At 37.1% G+C, this 15,797-nt stretch overlaps 3 protein-coding genes across 5 annotated transcripts in view; 1 reads left to right on the plus strand and 2 right to left on the minus strand.

Moving 5' to 3' along the window:
• The window catches only part of LOC132594445 (endogenous retrovirus group K member 8 Gag polyprotein-like), a 43,472-nt gene extending 32,054 nt beyond the window's left edge, over window positions 1-11,418 (minus strand). Inside the window, exon 1 of the mRNA XM_070044658.1 lies at window positions 11,226-11,418. Within this exon, the coding sequence (XP_069900759.1) occupies window positions 11,226-11,418 (193 nt within the window). The remainder of the gene's footprint in view (window positions 1-11,225) is intronic.
• Window positions 1-11,425, minus strand: part of LUZP4 (leucine zipper protein 4) — a 93,678-nt gene extending 82,253 nt beyond the window's left edge. Inside the window, exon 1 of the mRNA XM_060292002.1 lies at window positions 11,293-11,425. The gene's annotated coding sequence lies outside the window, so the exon portion shown is untranslated. The remainder of the gene's footprint in view (window positions 1-11,292) is intronic.
• A 148-nt stretch (window positions 11,426-11,573) lies between these two features.
• The window catches only part of LRCH2 (leucine rich repeats and calponin homology domain containing 2), a 92,702-nt gene continuing 88,478 nt past the window's right edge, over window positions 11,574-15,797 (plus strand). For all 3 annotated transcript variants that reach the window (XM_060292280.1, XM_030835720.2, XM_060292281.1), the window contains exon 1: window positions 11,574-11,928. In XM_060292280.1, the coding sequence (XP_060148263.1) occupies window positions 11,574-11,928 (355 nt within the window). The remainder of the gene's footprint in view (window positions 11,929-15,797) is intronic.

Below are 15,797 nucleotides of genomic sequence, written 5' to 3' on the forward strand. Positions count from 1 at the left end.
GGCTCAGCAGCTGTGGCTCACGGGCCTAGTTGCTCCGCGGCATGTGGGATCCTCCCAGACTAGGGCCCAAACCCGTGTCCCCTGCATTAGCAGGCAGATTCTCAACCACTGCGCCACCAGGGAAGCCCTGTACAAATATTTGATTTAGAATTACATTCCACTATTTTTGTCAAGAAAGCATATTAAGAGTAAACTCAGCTCATCCAATTTACTTCTTTGATCAATTTATATTAACTGCTATCAAAGCCTTTAAATATTTTTTGCATTAATTTTTATTTTACTGAAATTTTAATCTTAAAAAATCTTTTCCATGTTCATTTTACAATGAATAATTTGTCAATTTTAACATTTTTATAGAGGTTTAATTGACATACAAAAAACTGCACATATGGAAAGTGTCAATTTGATAAATTTTGGCATATATATATACCCATGCAACCATCACCACGATTAAGATAGTGAATACACCTATCACCCCCAAGAGTTTTCTTGTGCCCCTTTGTGATTTCTCTTCCCATGCTCCCAACCTATACATGCCTCCAGGAAACCACTAATCTGGTTTCTGTCCATATAGATTAGTTTGCACTTTTTGAGTTTTATGTAAATGGAATCATACATTATGTACTCTTTTTTTCTGGCTTTTTTCATTCAGCATATTTATTCTGAGATTCATCCACATTGTTATGTTGTATCAATAGTTCATTCTGTTTATAACTAAAAGGTATTCCATTGTATGGACATAATCCAATTTGTTTGTCCATTCTCCTATTGATGTACATTTGGGTTGTTTTCAGTTTTTGGCTACTCCAAATAAATATTCTATTAACATTCATGTGTACGTCTTTGTACGTATATGAGCTTTCTTTTCTCTTGAGTAAATACCTAGGAGTGGAATAGCTGAATCATATGGTAGGTGTATGTTGAACACTTTAAGAAATTGCCATACTGTTTCCAAAGTGGTTTTACCATTTTTACATTTCCAACAGCAGAGTATGAGGGTTCCAGTTTTTCCACATCCTTGTCAACACTTGGTATGGTTAATTTTTTTTAATATTAACAATTCTAATAGATGTGTAGTAGTGTCTCATAGTTTTATTTTTCATTCAGTAATGACTAATGATGTTGAACATCTTTTCATGTGCTTGTCGGCCATCAGATATTTTCTTTGGTGAAGTGTTCAAATCTTTTGCTCATTTTTTTTGGATGTTTGCTTTCTTTTTATTACTTATGACTCTTATTACCCTGGAGAGTTATATACATGGTGTAAATGCAAGTCTTTATCTTACATATGGTTTGAAAATATTTTCTCTCATTCTGTGGTTTGTCTTTTCATTCCATTAACAGTGTCTTTCAAATAGCAGAGGTTTATAATTTTGATGAAGTCCAATTTATCATTTTTTTCTTTTATGGATTGTGCTATTGGTGTCATATTTGAGAAATCTTTGTCTAAGTCAAAGCCAGAAATATTTCCTCCTATGTTTTAAGTTTTAGGTTTTGCATAAGTCTATGATATGCTACTGGTAAATTTTTATATGTGATGTGAGGTATGGATCCAACTTTGTATTTTTGCATATGGATATTCAATTGTGCTAGCAGTATTTGTTGAAATTGTCTTTTTTCCACTGACTTGTCTTTACACCTTTGTCAAAAGTCATTTGTCCATAAGTAGGAGTTTATTTCTGGACTTTCTATTCTGTGCTATTGATCTATTTCTCTATCTTCACACCAGTACCACATTGTCTTGATTAGTGTAGCTTTGTAGTAAGTCTTGAGTTTTCATAGTCTTAGTCTTCCAACTTTGTTTTCTTTTTCCAACTTTCTTCCACTATTCTAGATTTTTTGCATTTTCACATGCAAAAAAAAAATTAGCTTGTCAATTTCTCCAAAAAAGACCTGCTGAGGCTTTGGGGAAAACTGGCATCATAACGATGTTGTCTTCCAGCCCATGAAGATGATATATCTCTCCATTTATTTATGTCTTATTTAATTTCCTTTAGCAATGGTCTGTAGTTTTCAGTGTACAGGTCTTCACATCTTTATCAGATTTTCTATCCTGCAACTTTGCCAAACTCACTTATTTGTTCTTGTAGCGTTATTATAGATTCCATTTATTTTCTACACAGATGATCATATCTGTGAATAAAGACTCCTTTCCAATCTGGATCCTTGCCTGCCTGCCTGCTTCCCTTCCTTCCTTCCTTCCCCACTTCCCTCCCACCCTCCTACCTCCCCCTTCCCTCTTTTCTCTCCTTTCTCTCTCTTTCTTTCTTTCTTTCTCTCTTGCCTTCTCATTTTGTCTGGAAACTTTAGTAAAATGTTCAATGAATTAGTGAGAGTGGACACCCTTGTCTTGTTCCTGATCTTAGAGAGAAAGCATTCAGTCCTCCACCATCAGGATTATTGTTAGCTGTAGGTGTTTCATAGATACTCTTTTTTCCAGCTGAAGAAGTTTCTGGAAACTCTCTCAAAGCACTAAGATTGGGCATTTGCAGGTTTTACTTCTTTTGTGTCTCATACCCCAGTTATTACTGTTTTTGTTGACTGATATTCAGTGTTTTGAAAGCCATAGTTCTATATACATTGTCCAAATTTTTGGTTGTTTCAGGTGGGAGGGTAAGTCTGGTTCCTTCAGGCCACGTTGGCCTAAAGTAGAAGAACCAACATTCTCTTTTGTGTCATATATAATATAGTAATGATATTTAAAAACTGAACGTCCTTAATACTGGCAAAAATATTCTTACTTAAGTAATTCCCTGGTGATCCCGTGATTAGGACTCTGTGCTTTCACTGTTGAGGGTGCGGGTTCAATCGCTGGTCTGGGAACTAAGATTCCACAAGCTTTGTGGTGCAGCCAAAAAAAAAATTCTTACTTATATTATTATTGACAATGTAAATTAGTACAAACCTTTTGGGAAGCAATTGGCAATGTTTATTAAGAGAATTAAGATATTTCTACCCTATGATTGAATACATGAATTTCTTGGAATTTAATATAAGGAAATAATAAATAAGAAAAATGTTTTATTAATAATAATATTAATAGAAAGCTTATGCATAATAAAGGAATATTGGTAAGAATCTAATTATCCCATAACAGATGTACATATCAAGTAGTATGTGGTTATATAATATAGAGTACTATATAATATATAGTATACAGTTATAATATCTGTAAAGAGTATGTAATGATAAAAATGCTTATATGATTTTATAAAATAAATAAATGTTATTTATAAATGAAATAAATAATGAATAAAATAAAAATTTGTGCTAGTAGGAAAGCATGGAAACAAATACGTAAAAATCTTATCACTAAATACATCCCTTTGGCTGTCTTTGTGAATTGGGACTATGGGTAAATTTTCATAATGAGAAAAAAACCTTTAAAAATGCCATTGTAATAATTTGGGTTTACGGTATTTTGAAAAAGAAGCCAGTAAATATAAGTCCATATAAGAAAATAGGCCATCATCAAAAAGTCTACAAATAATAAATGCTGGAGAGGGTGCGGAGAAAAGGGAACCCTCCTACGCTGTTGGTAGGAATGTAAATTGGTGCAGTCACTATAGAAAACAGTATGGATGTTCCTTAAGAAACCAAAAATAGAGTTCATATGATCCAGCAATCCCACTCCTGGGCATATATCTGGACAAAACTATAACTGGAAAAGATACATACACCCCAATGTTCATAGAAGCACTATTTACAATAGCCAAAACATGGAAGAAATGTAAATGTCCATCGACAGATGAATAAAGAAGATGTGGTATATATACATACATATATATATATATATATGATGGAATATTACTCCACCATAAAAAAGAATGAAATAATGACATTTGCAGCAACATGGGTGAGCTGAGAAATTATCATACTAAGTGAAGTAAGTCAGAGAAAGACAAATGATATGCTATCACTTGTATGCGGAATCTGAAAAAATGATACAAATGAAGTTATTTACAAAACAGAAATAGATTCACAGGCATAGAAAACAACTTTATGGTTACCAAAGGGGAAAGGGAAGGGGGATGGATAAATTAGGAGTTTGGGATTAACAGATACACACTAGTATATACAAAATAGTTAAACAGTAAGGACCTACTGTATAGCACAGGGAACTATATTCAATATCTTGTATAATGGAAAAGAGTCTGAAAAAGAATATATATATATATACATATGTATGTATATGTATAAAACTCAATCACTTTGCTGTACACCTGAAACATTGTAAATCAATTATACTCCAATTAAAAAAAAAAGTAGGTTGATTTGAAAGTCGATGAAAGGTGTTAATGAATAAATTTAATGATTTTATGTAAGCTAAACAGGCAGCATTTAGCAACTGGTAATCACTGTTTTATGGAGATAGTTTAGAGGGAGTTAGCAGCTAAGAATTTTTGGACTGAGAAAAGATACTAAGTCAGATAGATTACTGCCAGAAGTTACAGTGATTAAGAGCCTTGGTTTAGCACTTGGCATACTTCTATTGCACTTGGCATACTAAGAGCCTTGGTTTAGCACTTGGTTTAGCACAGGCATACTTCTATTCAAATTTTTACTGTGCCACTTCTCAACTGAGACCTTGAGCAAGTTACTTAATTTCTCTGGACCATAGTTTCCTCACATATAAAATGGGGATAATAATAATGTCCGCTGCACAGGACTCTCGTGCAATTAAGAGAGATAATTTACCTTTCACTGCTAGATATTATTAGCCAGTGGAGTATGTTAATGATAACGATAATGACAATGATGCTAGCTAAAGTTCTTTAAGTTCTTACTATGTACTAGACATGTATTAAGTAATTCTAATTCTCACAATATCCCTATAAGGTAGGTAGTATTATCCCTATTTTTCAGATGAGAAAATGGAGGCACAAAGAAGCTAAGGTACTTGCCCAAGCCCACATAATTATTAAGTGGTAGAGGGGTGGAAGCAGAAAATCCAGTTAGGAGGCTACTGTAGTAGTCCAGAGAAAATAGTGACTTGAGTTAAGGTTATGGCAGTGGAGACGATGCTAGTAGTCAAACAGTACGGTGTGTTTATATCTTTGGTTTTGGCAACTTATCAAAAGTCTACTGCCTATGACCAGTAGGAGAAGTCATAGCCAGCTAAGGAAATTTTAAAGTTCTCTGGAGCTTTATGCATGTGTCCTGGAAAAAAAGGATTTATTCTAAGTAGAGGTACGTATTTAAGATGATTTTATTAAGGAGTGTTTAAGAAATACAAAATGGAAGAACTGGATGAAGTTATCAAGGATAACCTAATTGTTTACTAATTAGTACCTTAGAATTATCTACTCCATTATTTAATGACTATGGTTAACTGTTTTTTTTTTTTTTTTTTTTTGCGGTACGCTGGGCCTCTCACTGTTGTGGCCTCTCCTGTTGCGGAGCACAGGCTCCGGACGCACAGGCTTAGCTGCCATGGCTCACAGGCCCAGCCGCTCTGCGGCACGTGGGATCTTCCCAGACCGGGGCACGAACCCGTGTGCCCTGCATCGGCAGGCGGACCCTCAACCACTGCGCCACCAGGGAAGCCCTGGTTAGCTGTTTTAATAAAGAGACTTTTAAAACCACAAAAGAGTGGCAAAGTATGTTAGTTTCCTACATTAATATGCCTGTTAATGCCTGGAAGTGTGAAACATGAGGTCATCTCAACCAATATATTTTCTCCTACTTTGTGGAATCATACCATAATTGTAGACAAAGTACTTAAGCAGATGTAAATATCTTCTTGAGGGTCAGCATTGCCAACCTAAACTTATAATGTAAGTGGATGTTGAAATTTCTGACTGCCTCACCAAAGCAAAACACATCTAAAATATCCTGCAATATTTGATCACACTCTCTTGTTTAGGGAACAGAGCTTTGACCCTTCCTTCTGACAACTCACAAATAGGCTAACTGGGGTCATGTTCATGACCATGGTTAAGAAGAAATAGTCTTGTTGCCACACAGAGAGAAGCATTGGATTTTAGGGTCACATGTGATCCAGTTATCACTTGAGAGCTTCAGGTTTACAGATTCAGTCTTTAAAAGAAATTTCATCATCAATCAAAGAAAAACCTTATAATCTGGGTACACTGCCACCAGGCTCAGAGTCATTTCAATCACAGTCCCACAGAGATTTACGTCATACGTTTATTTGATTGAGAGAAACAAAAACCCATAAACCTGTAACAACCACACTTTGCCATATATAGTGATGAAGATTTGAAGCAAAATTTAAGCAAAAATTAAGGAAAACAAATATAGACTTTGGTAGATGCCCAACTTGATTCTTTATCATTTCATTCCAACCTCTGTTTTAGACACAGATTTTGGTCCAAATGTTTCTATTTCATTCCATTTAAGGAAATACAGAATCTTAAACCGTTTTGGGATTTATCTTTTCTCCTGGGGTTTTAATCTATCTTGATACTGTAATTCCTTTAACAGGCTTTACTGAAATGCCATTAACATTGGATTTTTTTTCTCTCTCACAGGTATAGCCTGCTTAGAGGTAACACGATAGTTGCCTAGGTTTTCCTTTTAGGAATTTGGATTTTGCTTGAAAAGGCCCTATTTGATCATTTTCTCTCACATACTGCAAGAAGAGGAAAATAATTATTGTAAGACAAGCTTGCCCAAAAGGCATATGGCATGTTTCCATGTTTACCTATAAAGAGGAGACTTTCCAATGTAATACTAAAGAAGACTAAAAACTCTTCCTCAACCTTATATTTTCTAACTGGACGTAACAGGTTTAATAATTTTATGTCATGTTTTATTTACTTTCCTTTGGCCAAGGTAAACTAAGCAAAATTCAGCAATCTGTATCTTTTACATACTACTGTAATAAAAACTCTTCAGGACTTTTAACAGACCTGTGTTGCTTACACAAAGCAAAACATCTAAGATATATTTTTTAAGAAGGATTTGGAACAGATATTTAAATGGATTTCATGATATCAGGTAAACATACTAGAAACACAGAGGTCAAAAGCTGGGATTGCATTAGAGACAGTAAGCAAGAATTGGAATCAAGTTACTGGATCTTATAGTGAAAACACAAGAGTTAGGAGAGGCAGAAACATGGGGTGAGTCAATAAGGATGTAACTTCAAGAGCAGCACAGAGGAAAATGTCTATTAATGCTGGTAGCACAATAGTACAGAGGAATTTAAGAACTGTTATGCTGATAATTCATGGTTCACTCAGCTCAGTGTTCTATCGGTAAAGTGAACCTAGAAAAAACAAACTGTTATAATATACTATGTGTTTTATGTAAATATCTCATGTAATCCTCACTACAATCTTATGAGATAGCTAATAATGTTATGATCCCTTGTTTATAGATGAGAAATCTGAGAGTTTGAGAGCTTTAACGACCTGTCTATCTTGCATCTTGTAAGTATCATAGCAGGGATTCTAACCAAGAGAGAACATAATAGTGCTTATTGTCATCAACATTGAAGATTAGGCATGTAATAGATTCTTTTAAGTAATAGTTATCATTCATACATTTGTCCAAATCCCTCTTGAGTTAATAAATATTAACTTTGGGATTAATGAGTTTGTTAGGATTGGTTAAAGCAATGCAAAGGGGGAATTCCCTGGTGGTCCAATAGTTAGGACTCCATGCTTCCACTGCCGGGGCCTGGGTTTGATCACTGGGTGTGGCCTAAAAAAAGAAAAAAGAAAAAAAAAGACAGGGGAAGGAGGATCAGGGATGTCATATATAGTGTGCTATAAATTATGCTAAAATAAGTTAATATATACTACTCTGAAGGTTCCATGCCAGAACAGGGATTTTGGAAGGGACTGAAGATCAAGTTACCAGAGAGATGAAGGCCAAGTAAATTTCTCCTTCCATCATTTCTCTAATCATTTTAGGTGTACTTCTTAGGGCTTTCTCTAATTCAGGACTTGTGCTGAGAGTGGAGTGAGCAGAACTTCACATCACATTCCAGCAGCAGCTGTGGAATAGTTCAGTAAGATGTAAATTAATATTTTTCAGGGTTTCTGGTATATGTCTTGATGATACTCAACATTTCATTGTCCCCCCCCCTCCACACCCCCGAGGTTAGTATTTAACTGATGTGAAATACTGATGTTTTCAGGAAACAAACTGCAGAGACTCCCATGGCTTTTTTCCTGGATCCTGCTCAGGATTTAAAAAAAATTCATATTATAGTTTGATCTAGTTAATCCCCAAGTTCGTTGCCTTGTTCTAGATTCTGAGATAAAACATATCTCACTTTTGATTTATTTATAGGCTGGCAAGAACATCCTGTAGTCTATCCCAATAATCTTGATCTCTAATAGAAGAATTTGGAGCTTTGGACTGTGACTTTACTTCTCTATATTATTTAAAAACGTTGAGTAGGGGCTTCCCTGGTGGCGCAGTGGTTGAGAGTCCGCCTGCCGATGCAGGGGACGTGGGTTTGTGCCCCGGTCCGGGAAGATCCCACATGCCGCGGGGCGGCTAGGCCCGTGAGCCATGGCCGCTGAGCTTGCGCGTCCAGAGCCTGTGCTCCGCAATGGGAGAAGCCACAACAGTGAGAGGCCCGCGTACCGCAAAAAAAAAAAAAAATGTTGAGTAACTACCAATTTGCTTGGGATAGCGCTGACTATAAACTGACCTGGAATTTCAGAAGTCCCTTCTAGAGTTCTCTTGAATACAAATCACGTTTGTAGTTGGCCAATGCTTTATTTAATAGAGGCTGAATATTTTGTTCAAAACCCCTTGTTTTCCTTCTATAATCTTTGATACATGTCATCTAGTCCTGGTGATTTGTCAACATTCAATTTTTAAGTTTGGCTTGGATAATTCTGAGTATTGTCTGTAATTTAACCAATTACCAATGTGTTCACATCGAGAATAACATCAAAGTGGTAATCACTGTAAAAATATCCTCTCGTATAGACTGAAACAAAAAATTTATGCAATATGTCAAATATCTTTCTGCCCACAATTACCAAGGAATTAACTGATTTCTTCCTTGGCTTTCTCCATTTTGTATATTTTTTATTATTTTATTTTCTTTCATGAGGGATTCACGGGTGTAGTAGAGAAATTAACATTTATTGAGCACCTAATTCTATACTGTTACTTGCACAGAGAATAGTTCCTTGCACAGAGTAATCACTCAATAAATGTTTACTAAATGAATGAATGCCAGGTATTGCAGTGTCACTTTACGTATGTGATCTTATTTATTCTTACAACAATCCTATGTGAGGTATATGCTATTTTTCTTCATCCATAAAATGGAAGAATAATAGTACCTATTTTACAGGATTGTTATGAAGATTGAATGACTTTATATAAAGCAATTAGAACAGTTCCTGGTAAATAGTAAGCACTATTTATATATTATTATTATTATAAGTATGATTGTTATTTTCCAGTGTTACCTATGAGGAAACTGAAGTACAGAGATTTTAGGTCACTTTTCTGAGTATTACACTGGCAGTTAAAGGGTTGGAACAAATTTCTAAATTTCATGCTCTTTCTTCTAAACCTTTTACCTCCCGCTAAATTAATTAAACAAGAAGACCATTAGACTGAGATGGCTCTAATGCCATGGTGGCCTACATAAGCAAACCAAAATCTAAGCCTATAAAAGCCTCAAGGTTAGGAAATCAAAATTCTAAGGACAACCAATCACAAACAGCCAACTAGGCTTTAAGCTACAACCAATCAAATAATTTCTTTTTTTGCTTCCTCACTTTCTTTATATAAGTCTTTCCCTTGGCTCCTGTTGGTGAGTACTCTTAACCACTTCCTGTTTGGTACTGCCCAATTCCAATAGATAAATGCTCAAACTCTTAAAATTTTAATATGCCTCAGTTTATCTTTTAACACTCCTTATGGCCGTGGTGTTCTTGTCAAAGAGCTCTAGAATGTGTTATTTTGTCAGATTTTCATGTATATCTAGCCTATTTTGTAGGCTTCCTATTTTTCCTACTTAGATTATCTTTTAAATTCTTTGAAAGATTACTTTCCTTCTTAAATTTTGTTGTACATGGCCTTTTTCACTTGACAGGTGTCCTGATCCAGCGGACATACTTTTCCTGGAGTCCAATACGTTGTTTTAAATAATTACTAAATTTTTTACCGGCTAGTTATTAAACATTCTTTTCCTAATCTTTTCTCTACCTAATAAATTTAGTTTCCCTTTCCACCCCTCTTGAATTGAGAACTTCTGGAAGTTCTCAATTAATACCTGATTTGATTTGCGATGTAAGAAAGATGAGATATAAGGTACAACTTTCTCTTCTGACACCAGTGGGTTTAAATAATTTGATTTCACTTGCTAATTCATTGTGGAGGTCTGATTCTCAGTTCTGTTCCTTCTGTGGGTCATGCATCTGGCAAATGTAATTTCTTGCAACATAATTATCTTAGTTAACCTATACGGCTACAAAGCATTTTAGACAAGTTGTAATTCTTTCCCGTACTTTTTTTCCAAAGCAGAAATTTTTGTGGAGCTTTCTCCAAGAAAATGAGACTGTTGACAGATTGCTTAAACTGAAATGGAGGTAAAAGAGATGCGCAGGATATTCAAATTAATGATAACTGAATATGACCAAGCATTCTGATAGTTTTCTTGTGTAACTTTTGTATTAGTGAAAAACATTTGAATAACTCTGAGTGGGAGTGGAGGGATGGCAGTGGCCTGTGTGGTTGCGTTCATGTTCTAAGAATGAACTCCTAAAATGCAAGATTGATTAGCTTCATATCCACAGTGTTAAATCTTCAGAATTCTACCTAAAACCAAAACCTGTATTTCAAAAATAAACTTTAAGGTTGTTTGATGATCAAAGAGTTTTACATCAGCCATGCTGACATGATGAGAAGAAACTCGAGATATTTTGGAGATCTTGGCACAACTTCAAAGACTTAGAGGACAGAATGCCGAGAACTTTTCCAAGTTTTGGAAGGCAGCAGTTTGGCTGAGACCCACACGCACTGAAACGAGAGGCTTCCTTGAAAACACTTTAAAAGTCTTTTCCTATTTTGGAATTCTGAATTATGGCAAAATTCATATAGGCTTAAAACTCAATTCTGCACCCATTTTCCTCCCCAAAGTTTCTCTCCGTGTTAACACTGCTAAAGGATTCCTGAGGCATTTGCCGTAAGCATTTCAGTCAGGTCCCTGATAGTCCTTCTAAACGCTGTTTCAAAATATTCTGAAATGAATCCCTTTCATCTCTATCTAATATATTTACCTTTGTTTTGCAGACGCAAAAGGTGAAGCAACACGGAGATTTGGGGGCATATCGCCAAATGACTTACAGTCAAGCTGGTGTCGCTTCGCAAGATTTTGGTACCCAAAGCAGCGGAACCGGGATTCAGCATCCTTCCTCTGATCACACGTTTCTTAAAGCAAGCATTCTGCGCGTTTGAACAGCGCCTCTTCATCCCCAACACCTCCTCCCAGCCCGCCCCCTAGTTCCTTCCCACCCTCTACCTCGCCCCCCCACCCCGCCCCCAGCCTGCGCATGCGTCCTAAGAACCCCCTACACTCGCGGCACAAGCTGAGAGTATTGTCGGGGGCTATTCTCTCTCCCAGGAACATGGCGGCGAGTCAGGGAGGTGGTGGTAACAGTGGGGGCGGCGGTTGTGGTGGAGGTGGAAGTAGCGGTGGCTGTGGCGCGGCCGGAGGGGGAGGTGGCGGAGCCGGAGTGGGAGGCGGCGGCGGCGGCGGCGGCGGGACCCTGGTGGTGCCCATCCCGGTACCGACTCTTTTCGGTCAGCCGTTCCCCAACGGGCCGCAGTGGAACCCGGGGAGCCTACAGCCTCAACACACCGTGAGGAGCCTGGACCGGGCCCTGGAGGAGGCGGGCAACTCCGGCATCCTGAGCCTCAGTGGTAGGAAACTCCGAGACTTCCCGGGCAGCGGCTACGACCTGACGGACACCACCCAAGCAGGTGACAGGACGGGGAGGGGGAGGGGAAGCTGGGCTGAGAAGGAGGAGGTGGGGGGAGTGGGTGGCTGCGTGGCTGCGTTGTTGGACTCTGCTGGTCTGGGCGGGTGCGCGGGGGCGGCGAGACTGACAAAGTCAGAGCAGCCAGTTCTGAATCTGAGGGGAAGAGCAGGGAAAGGTGGGGGCGGGGGCGGGAATGCTGACTGAAGGGTGTATGGAAATCGGGTGGGATGTGAGGGGTGAAAGAGCATTATTGTTAAAGCGAGTTTCCCCAGTAAGGGAGGTATTGACACCTTCCCGAATGCACTGCTAACTCTCGTGGATGTTCCCATCTTTCCCGGAGGAAAAAAAGGCAATACATAACATCATAATCTATACATATTCTTTAAAGCCATACGTGCCTGCAAGAATGGTATATCCCTTTTCCTAGTACAGCAGCAGTATTGCCACGGTTTTTCTGTGTTTTTATTTTGTGTGTGTTTTAATCATCCTAGAATATTCTTGCTTTCTTGTCACATATGCCTTTAAAGACTGAGATTTGTCATTTTCCTGGTGTTGAGATAGTGGTGGTTAAATTAGTATTTGCTGCAGTGGAAAATTAAATCATCAATCACTTATGTGTCTGGTTTACTAGGGGAAAGAGTCCTTGTTCTGAGTTATGTTGGAGTCTTAATTTTTATTGCAGATATAACCAGAAATTTTAAGGGCATTTTTGAGAAACAAAATTAACTCCATTCTTCTTGGAGTTGTGGGTTAATGGTTTATCATTTTGGACAAGAAATTGGCTATTGTAATGTTCTTCATATACTCTCTGGTACTCTTTGTTGTGGATGGCATTTTTTGTTATGAACACACTCTCTTTCCCCTATGCCTTATAAGCCAACGCCGATTATTTTAGGTGTGTTTTGGTTTGATGAAGGATTTTTTACTTTTCGTAATCTTTAAATTTGTTATTTATGTGTCTGTTTTTATTTGCTTTGCTGAAAGAAATCATGGACAGATTGATTTTAATAGATTTAGTGATTTTGAAGCAATATAGTAAGTAAATTCACTCATAATGAGAAGCAATAAAAGACCTCTTATTTTCAGAATAACACTTTCATTGTATTACGTTTCTAGATATTAAATCAAGGTGTGTGTTTGGGTGAGGGTGGGGAGAGGAGGAAAACCTAAAATTGAAGCCTTCTACCCAATTATTCTCTTAGGAATTATCCTAAGAACTAGAAATGTGTAATTGATCAGTGATTTTGTATTTTGGAAAGCATGTTTGAGTATTTACTCCTTCACTCTGAACAAACAATATGTTCACATATTCATGATACATTGGCAAGATATTATACTACTTGGTATGTTCTTCAAAGGCATGAAGAAAAATGGTTTCAGACTGCATCATTATAGAGATATGTTGTTTTACTTGTTACCTATAAAAGATTTCTTTATCTATAGGACAAAGTTGAAGCATCCTCTCTTGGCATTCAGGGCTTTCACTGCCTGGCTCCAATTTATTATTGCAACCGTAACTCTTCAAATGCTCCTACATAGAACCCTCTGTTCCAACTAGGTCAGCTCTCTGTCCCTCAAATATAGTTTATGAATATTTGCCTTATCTTTGTAGAAGGTCATCCACATGCACGAAATTTCCTTCTTTTCTCCACCTATTTAATTTTGTTCAAGCTCCAGCTTTTCCAAGATGCTGTCTCCAACTCCCTTAGTCCACAGTAGTCTCCTGTTTCTTTGAATTCCTGTGGTACTTATAGTCTTTACCACTTACCTGCTAGTGCTGGCTTTATTTTCTTTTTATGTTTTGCTTTCCCTGAGAAGATGGAGAGCTCCTTAAAGGCAGGGAAAGAGTCATATACTTGTTCAGTTTTCTCATTATATATTGCTTATATTGTACTTAATAATATTTTTCATAAATATGAATATCATCTTATGTGGTTATAACCACTGGCTTTTAAGGCTTCAGTTTGTTTTCTGAGGCAAGTTTTAACACAAACCAGAACCATATTTGTTCTTGGTAAAATTCATTCATCATAAACTTTATCAGTGCCTACAGTAACAGAGGACTTTTTGAGATAATTCCACCGCATTTTACTTTTTTAAAAATTGAATATATGTTCCTTGTGGGAACACTTCAAAATTTAAATGAGAAATCTGTGAGTGACTCATTTGCCATTCATTTTTGACCAAATTCAGCCATGAACTAGTTAGGGACAATAATCTTATATGTAAAGAGACTAGTATCCATTATATATAAATGGAACTGAAGACAAACAGAGCACGTTTGAGATTATACATACATGCCGTACATACATACACATATACATACAGACATACAAATATGTATATACAGTATATTCTCTGCTTGATGAAAACAGTTCTGTTTGTTGATATTGTTATACTTAAAATGACTCTCAGTGGGATACTGTTTCAGTACCAAATTGATTAGACAGCAGTGGTTTATTGGGTTGGGAAGAGATTGAAAGAAGGGAAAATAGGTAGAAAGCTATTTGTTAATCTAGGTGTGAGGTGGTGAGAACCTAGGTTGAAACAAAATTGGATTAGAAGGGGAAATTGATAAATTTCAAAGGAAGGGAGAGGGCTTTTCACATTATTTTGCTGTTCCTTACATATACATAAGATGAAGTAGACCTGTGGTTTACCACCTTGCCTGCATGTTAAAATCACAAGGGAGTGTGTTTTATTTTTTAAACCTATGCCTGGGCCCCACCCTAGACCAATTTAATCAGTCTCAGGGGGCAAAGAGAGGGTTTTTTTGTTTGTTGGTTTGTTTTGTTTTTTAAGAATTCCCAGGTGATTCTAATGTGCAGTCAGGGTTGGGAAACTCTAAAATAGCTCAGTTTTTAGGCACTCAAGATATATTTATTGTTTGAGTGAATGAGAACATTGATAAAAGTTTGGTGACTAACCTAAAGCTACTTGTCAAGAGGGTCAAAACCAAAGCTAGGAACCAAGTGTTCACGTTCTAGTTCAGTATTCTTTTTGATAGACTTGAGTAAAGCAGACCCATTTTTTTCATCATATTATGTCTGTAGTGACTAGAAACTTACCAGGAAACTATAATTTCTCCAGTTCCCTACTGTTGGATAAATTTGCGTTAAGAAAAGAATGCCCCTAGAATATGTAGCAGCAAAATCTTGTTTTGTCTATTAATAGTCTTCCTGTGAGGGAAAGTGGATAATAGGTTGCTGATGGCAAAGTTTATCTTTGGTACCTTTTTATTTCTCTTTGTATTTCTGGTGTCTGTTCTTCTTCACCTGTCCCCTCTCTCCTGCCGCCCTCCTTATTTCTTTTTCCGTCTTCAACCTCACTCCTCTTCCTTTGCTGGGATGGAGCTCAACGCTAAATAATTATGGCAGCCTTTCCAGGCAATTAACATTTAAAAGGGAGAGTTTGCCAATTTACTTGAATCTCCATTTGGTGGTTTGTGCTTGTGACCTTTTTTGAATTGATATGCCTTGCAGATACTTTTTTTTTTTTTTTTGGCCACGTGGCATGTGGGATCTTAGTTCCCGTGGAGTCTTAACCACTGGACGGCCAGGGAAGTCCCTCCAGATACTTCTTGATTAAAATCCTCACCCATATAAAAACATAAAAATAGGGATCAGAAAGTTGGTTACCCATTTCAGGAAAGTAGCTAACTCTGGTTGTAATGTCTTATCTTTGCTGGTCTGTGGGTAGATTTGGCAAGACAAAGGGAAATTGCCTAGAACTTTAAAAAGTCTGTCTGGATACTGTGATAATTTGTTGACTTTAAGAGAGCTTGGAAGTGATTTTAACGGCTACCCAAACAAATCCTGAAACTTTTCATATTTGACTTTGTCACCAGTGCTACAAATAAGTCTCAGTCTA

Source organism: Globicephala melas, chromosome X (genome assembly GCF_963455315.2).
Source record: "Globicephala melas chromosome X, mGloMel1.2, whole genome shotgun sequence".
In the NCBI taxonomy this organism is placed as follows: Eukaryota; Metazoa; Chordata; class Mammalia; order Artiodactyla; family Delphinidae; genus Globicephala; species Globicephala melas.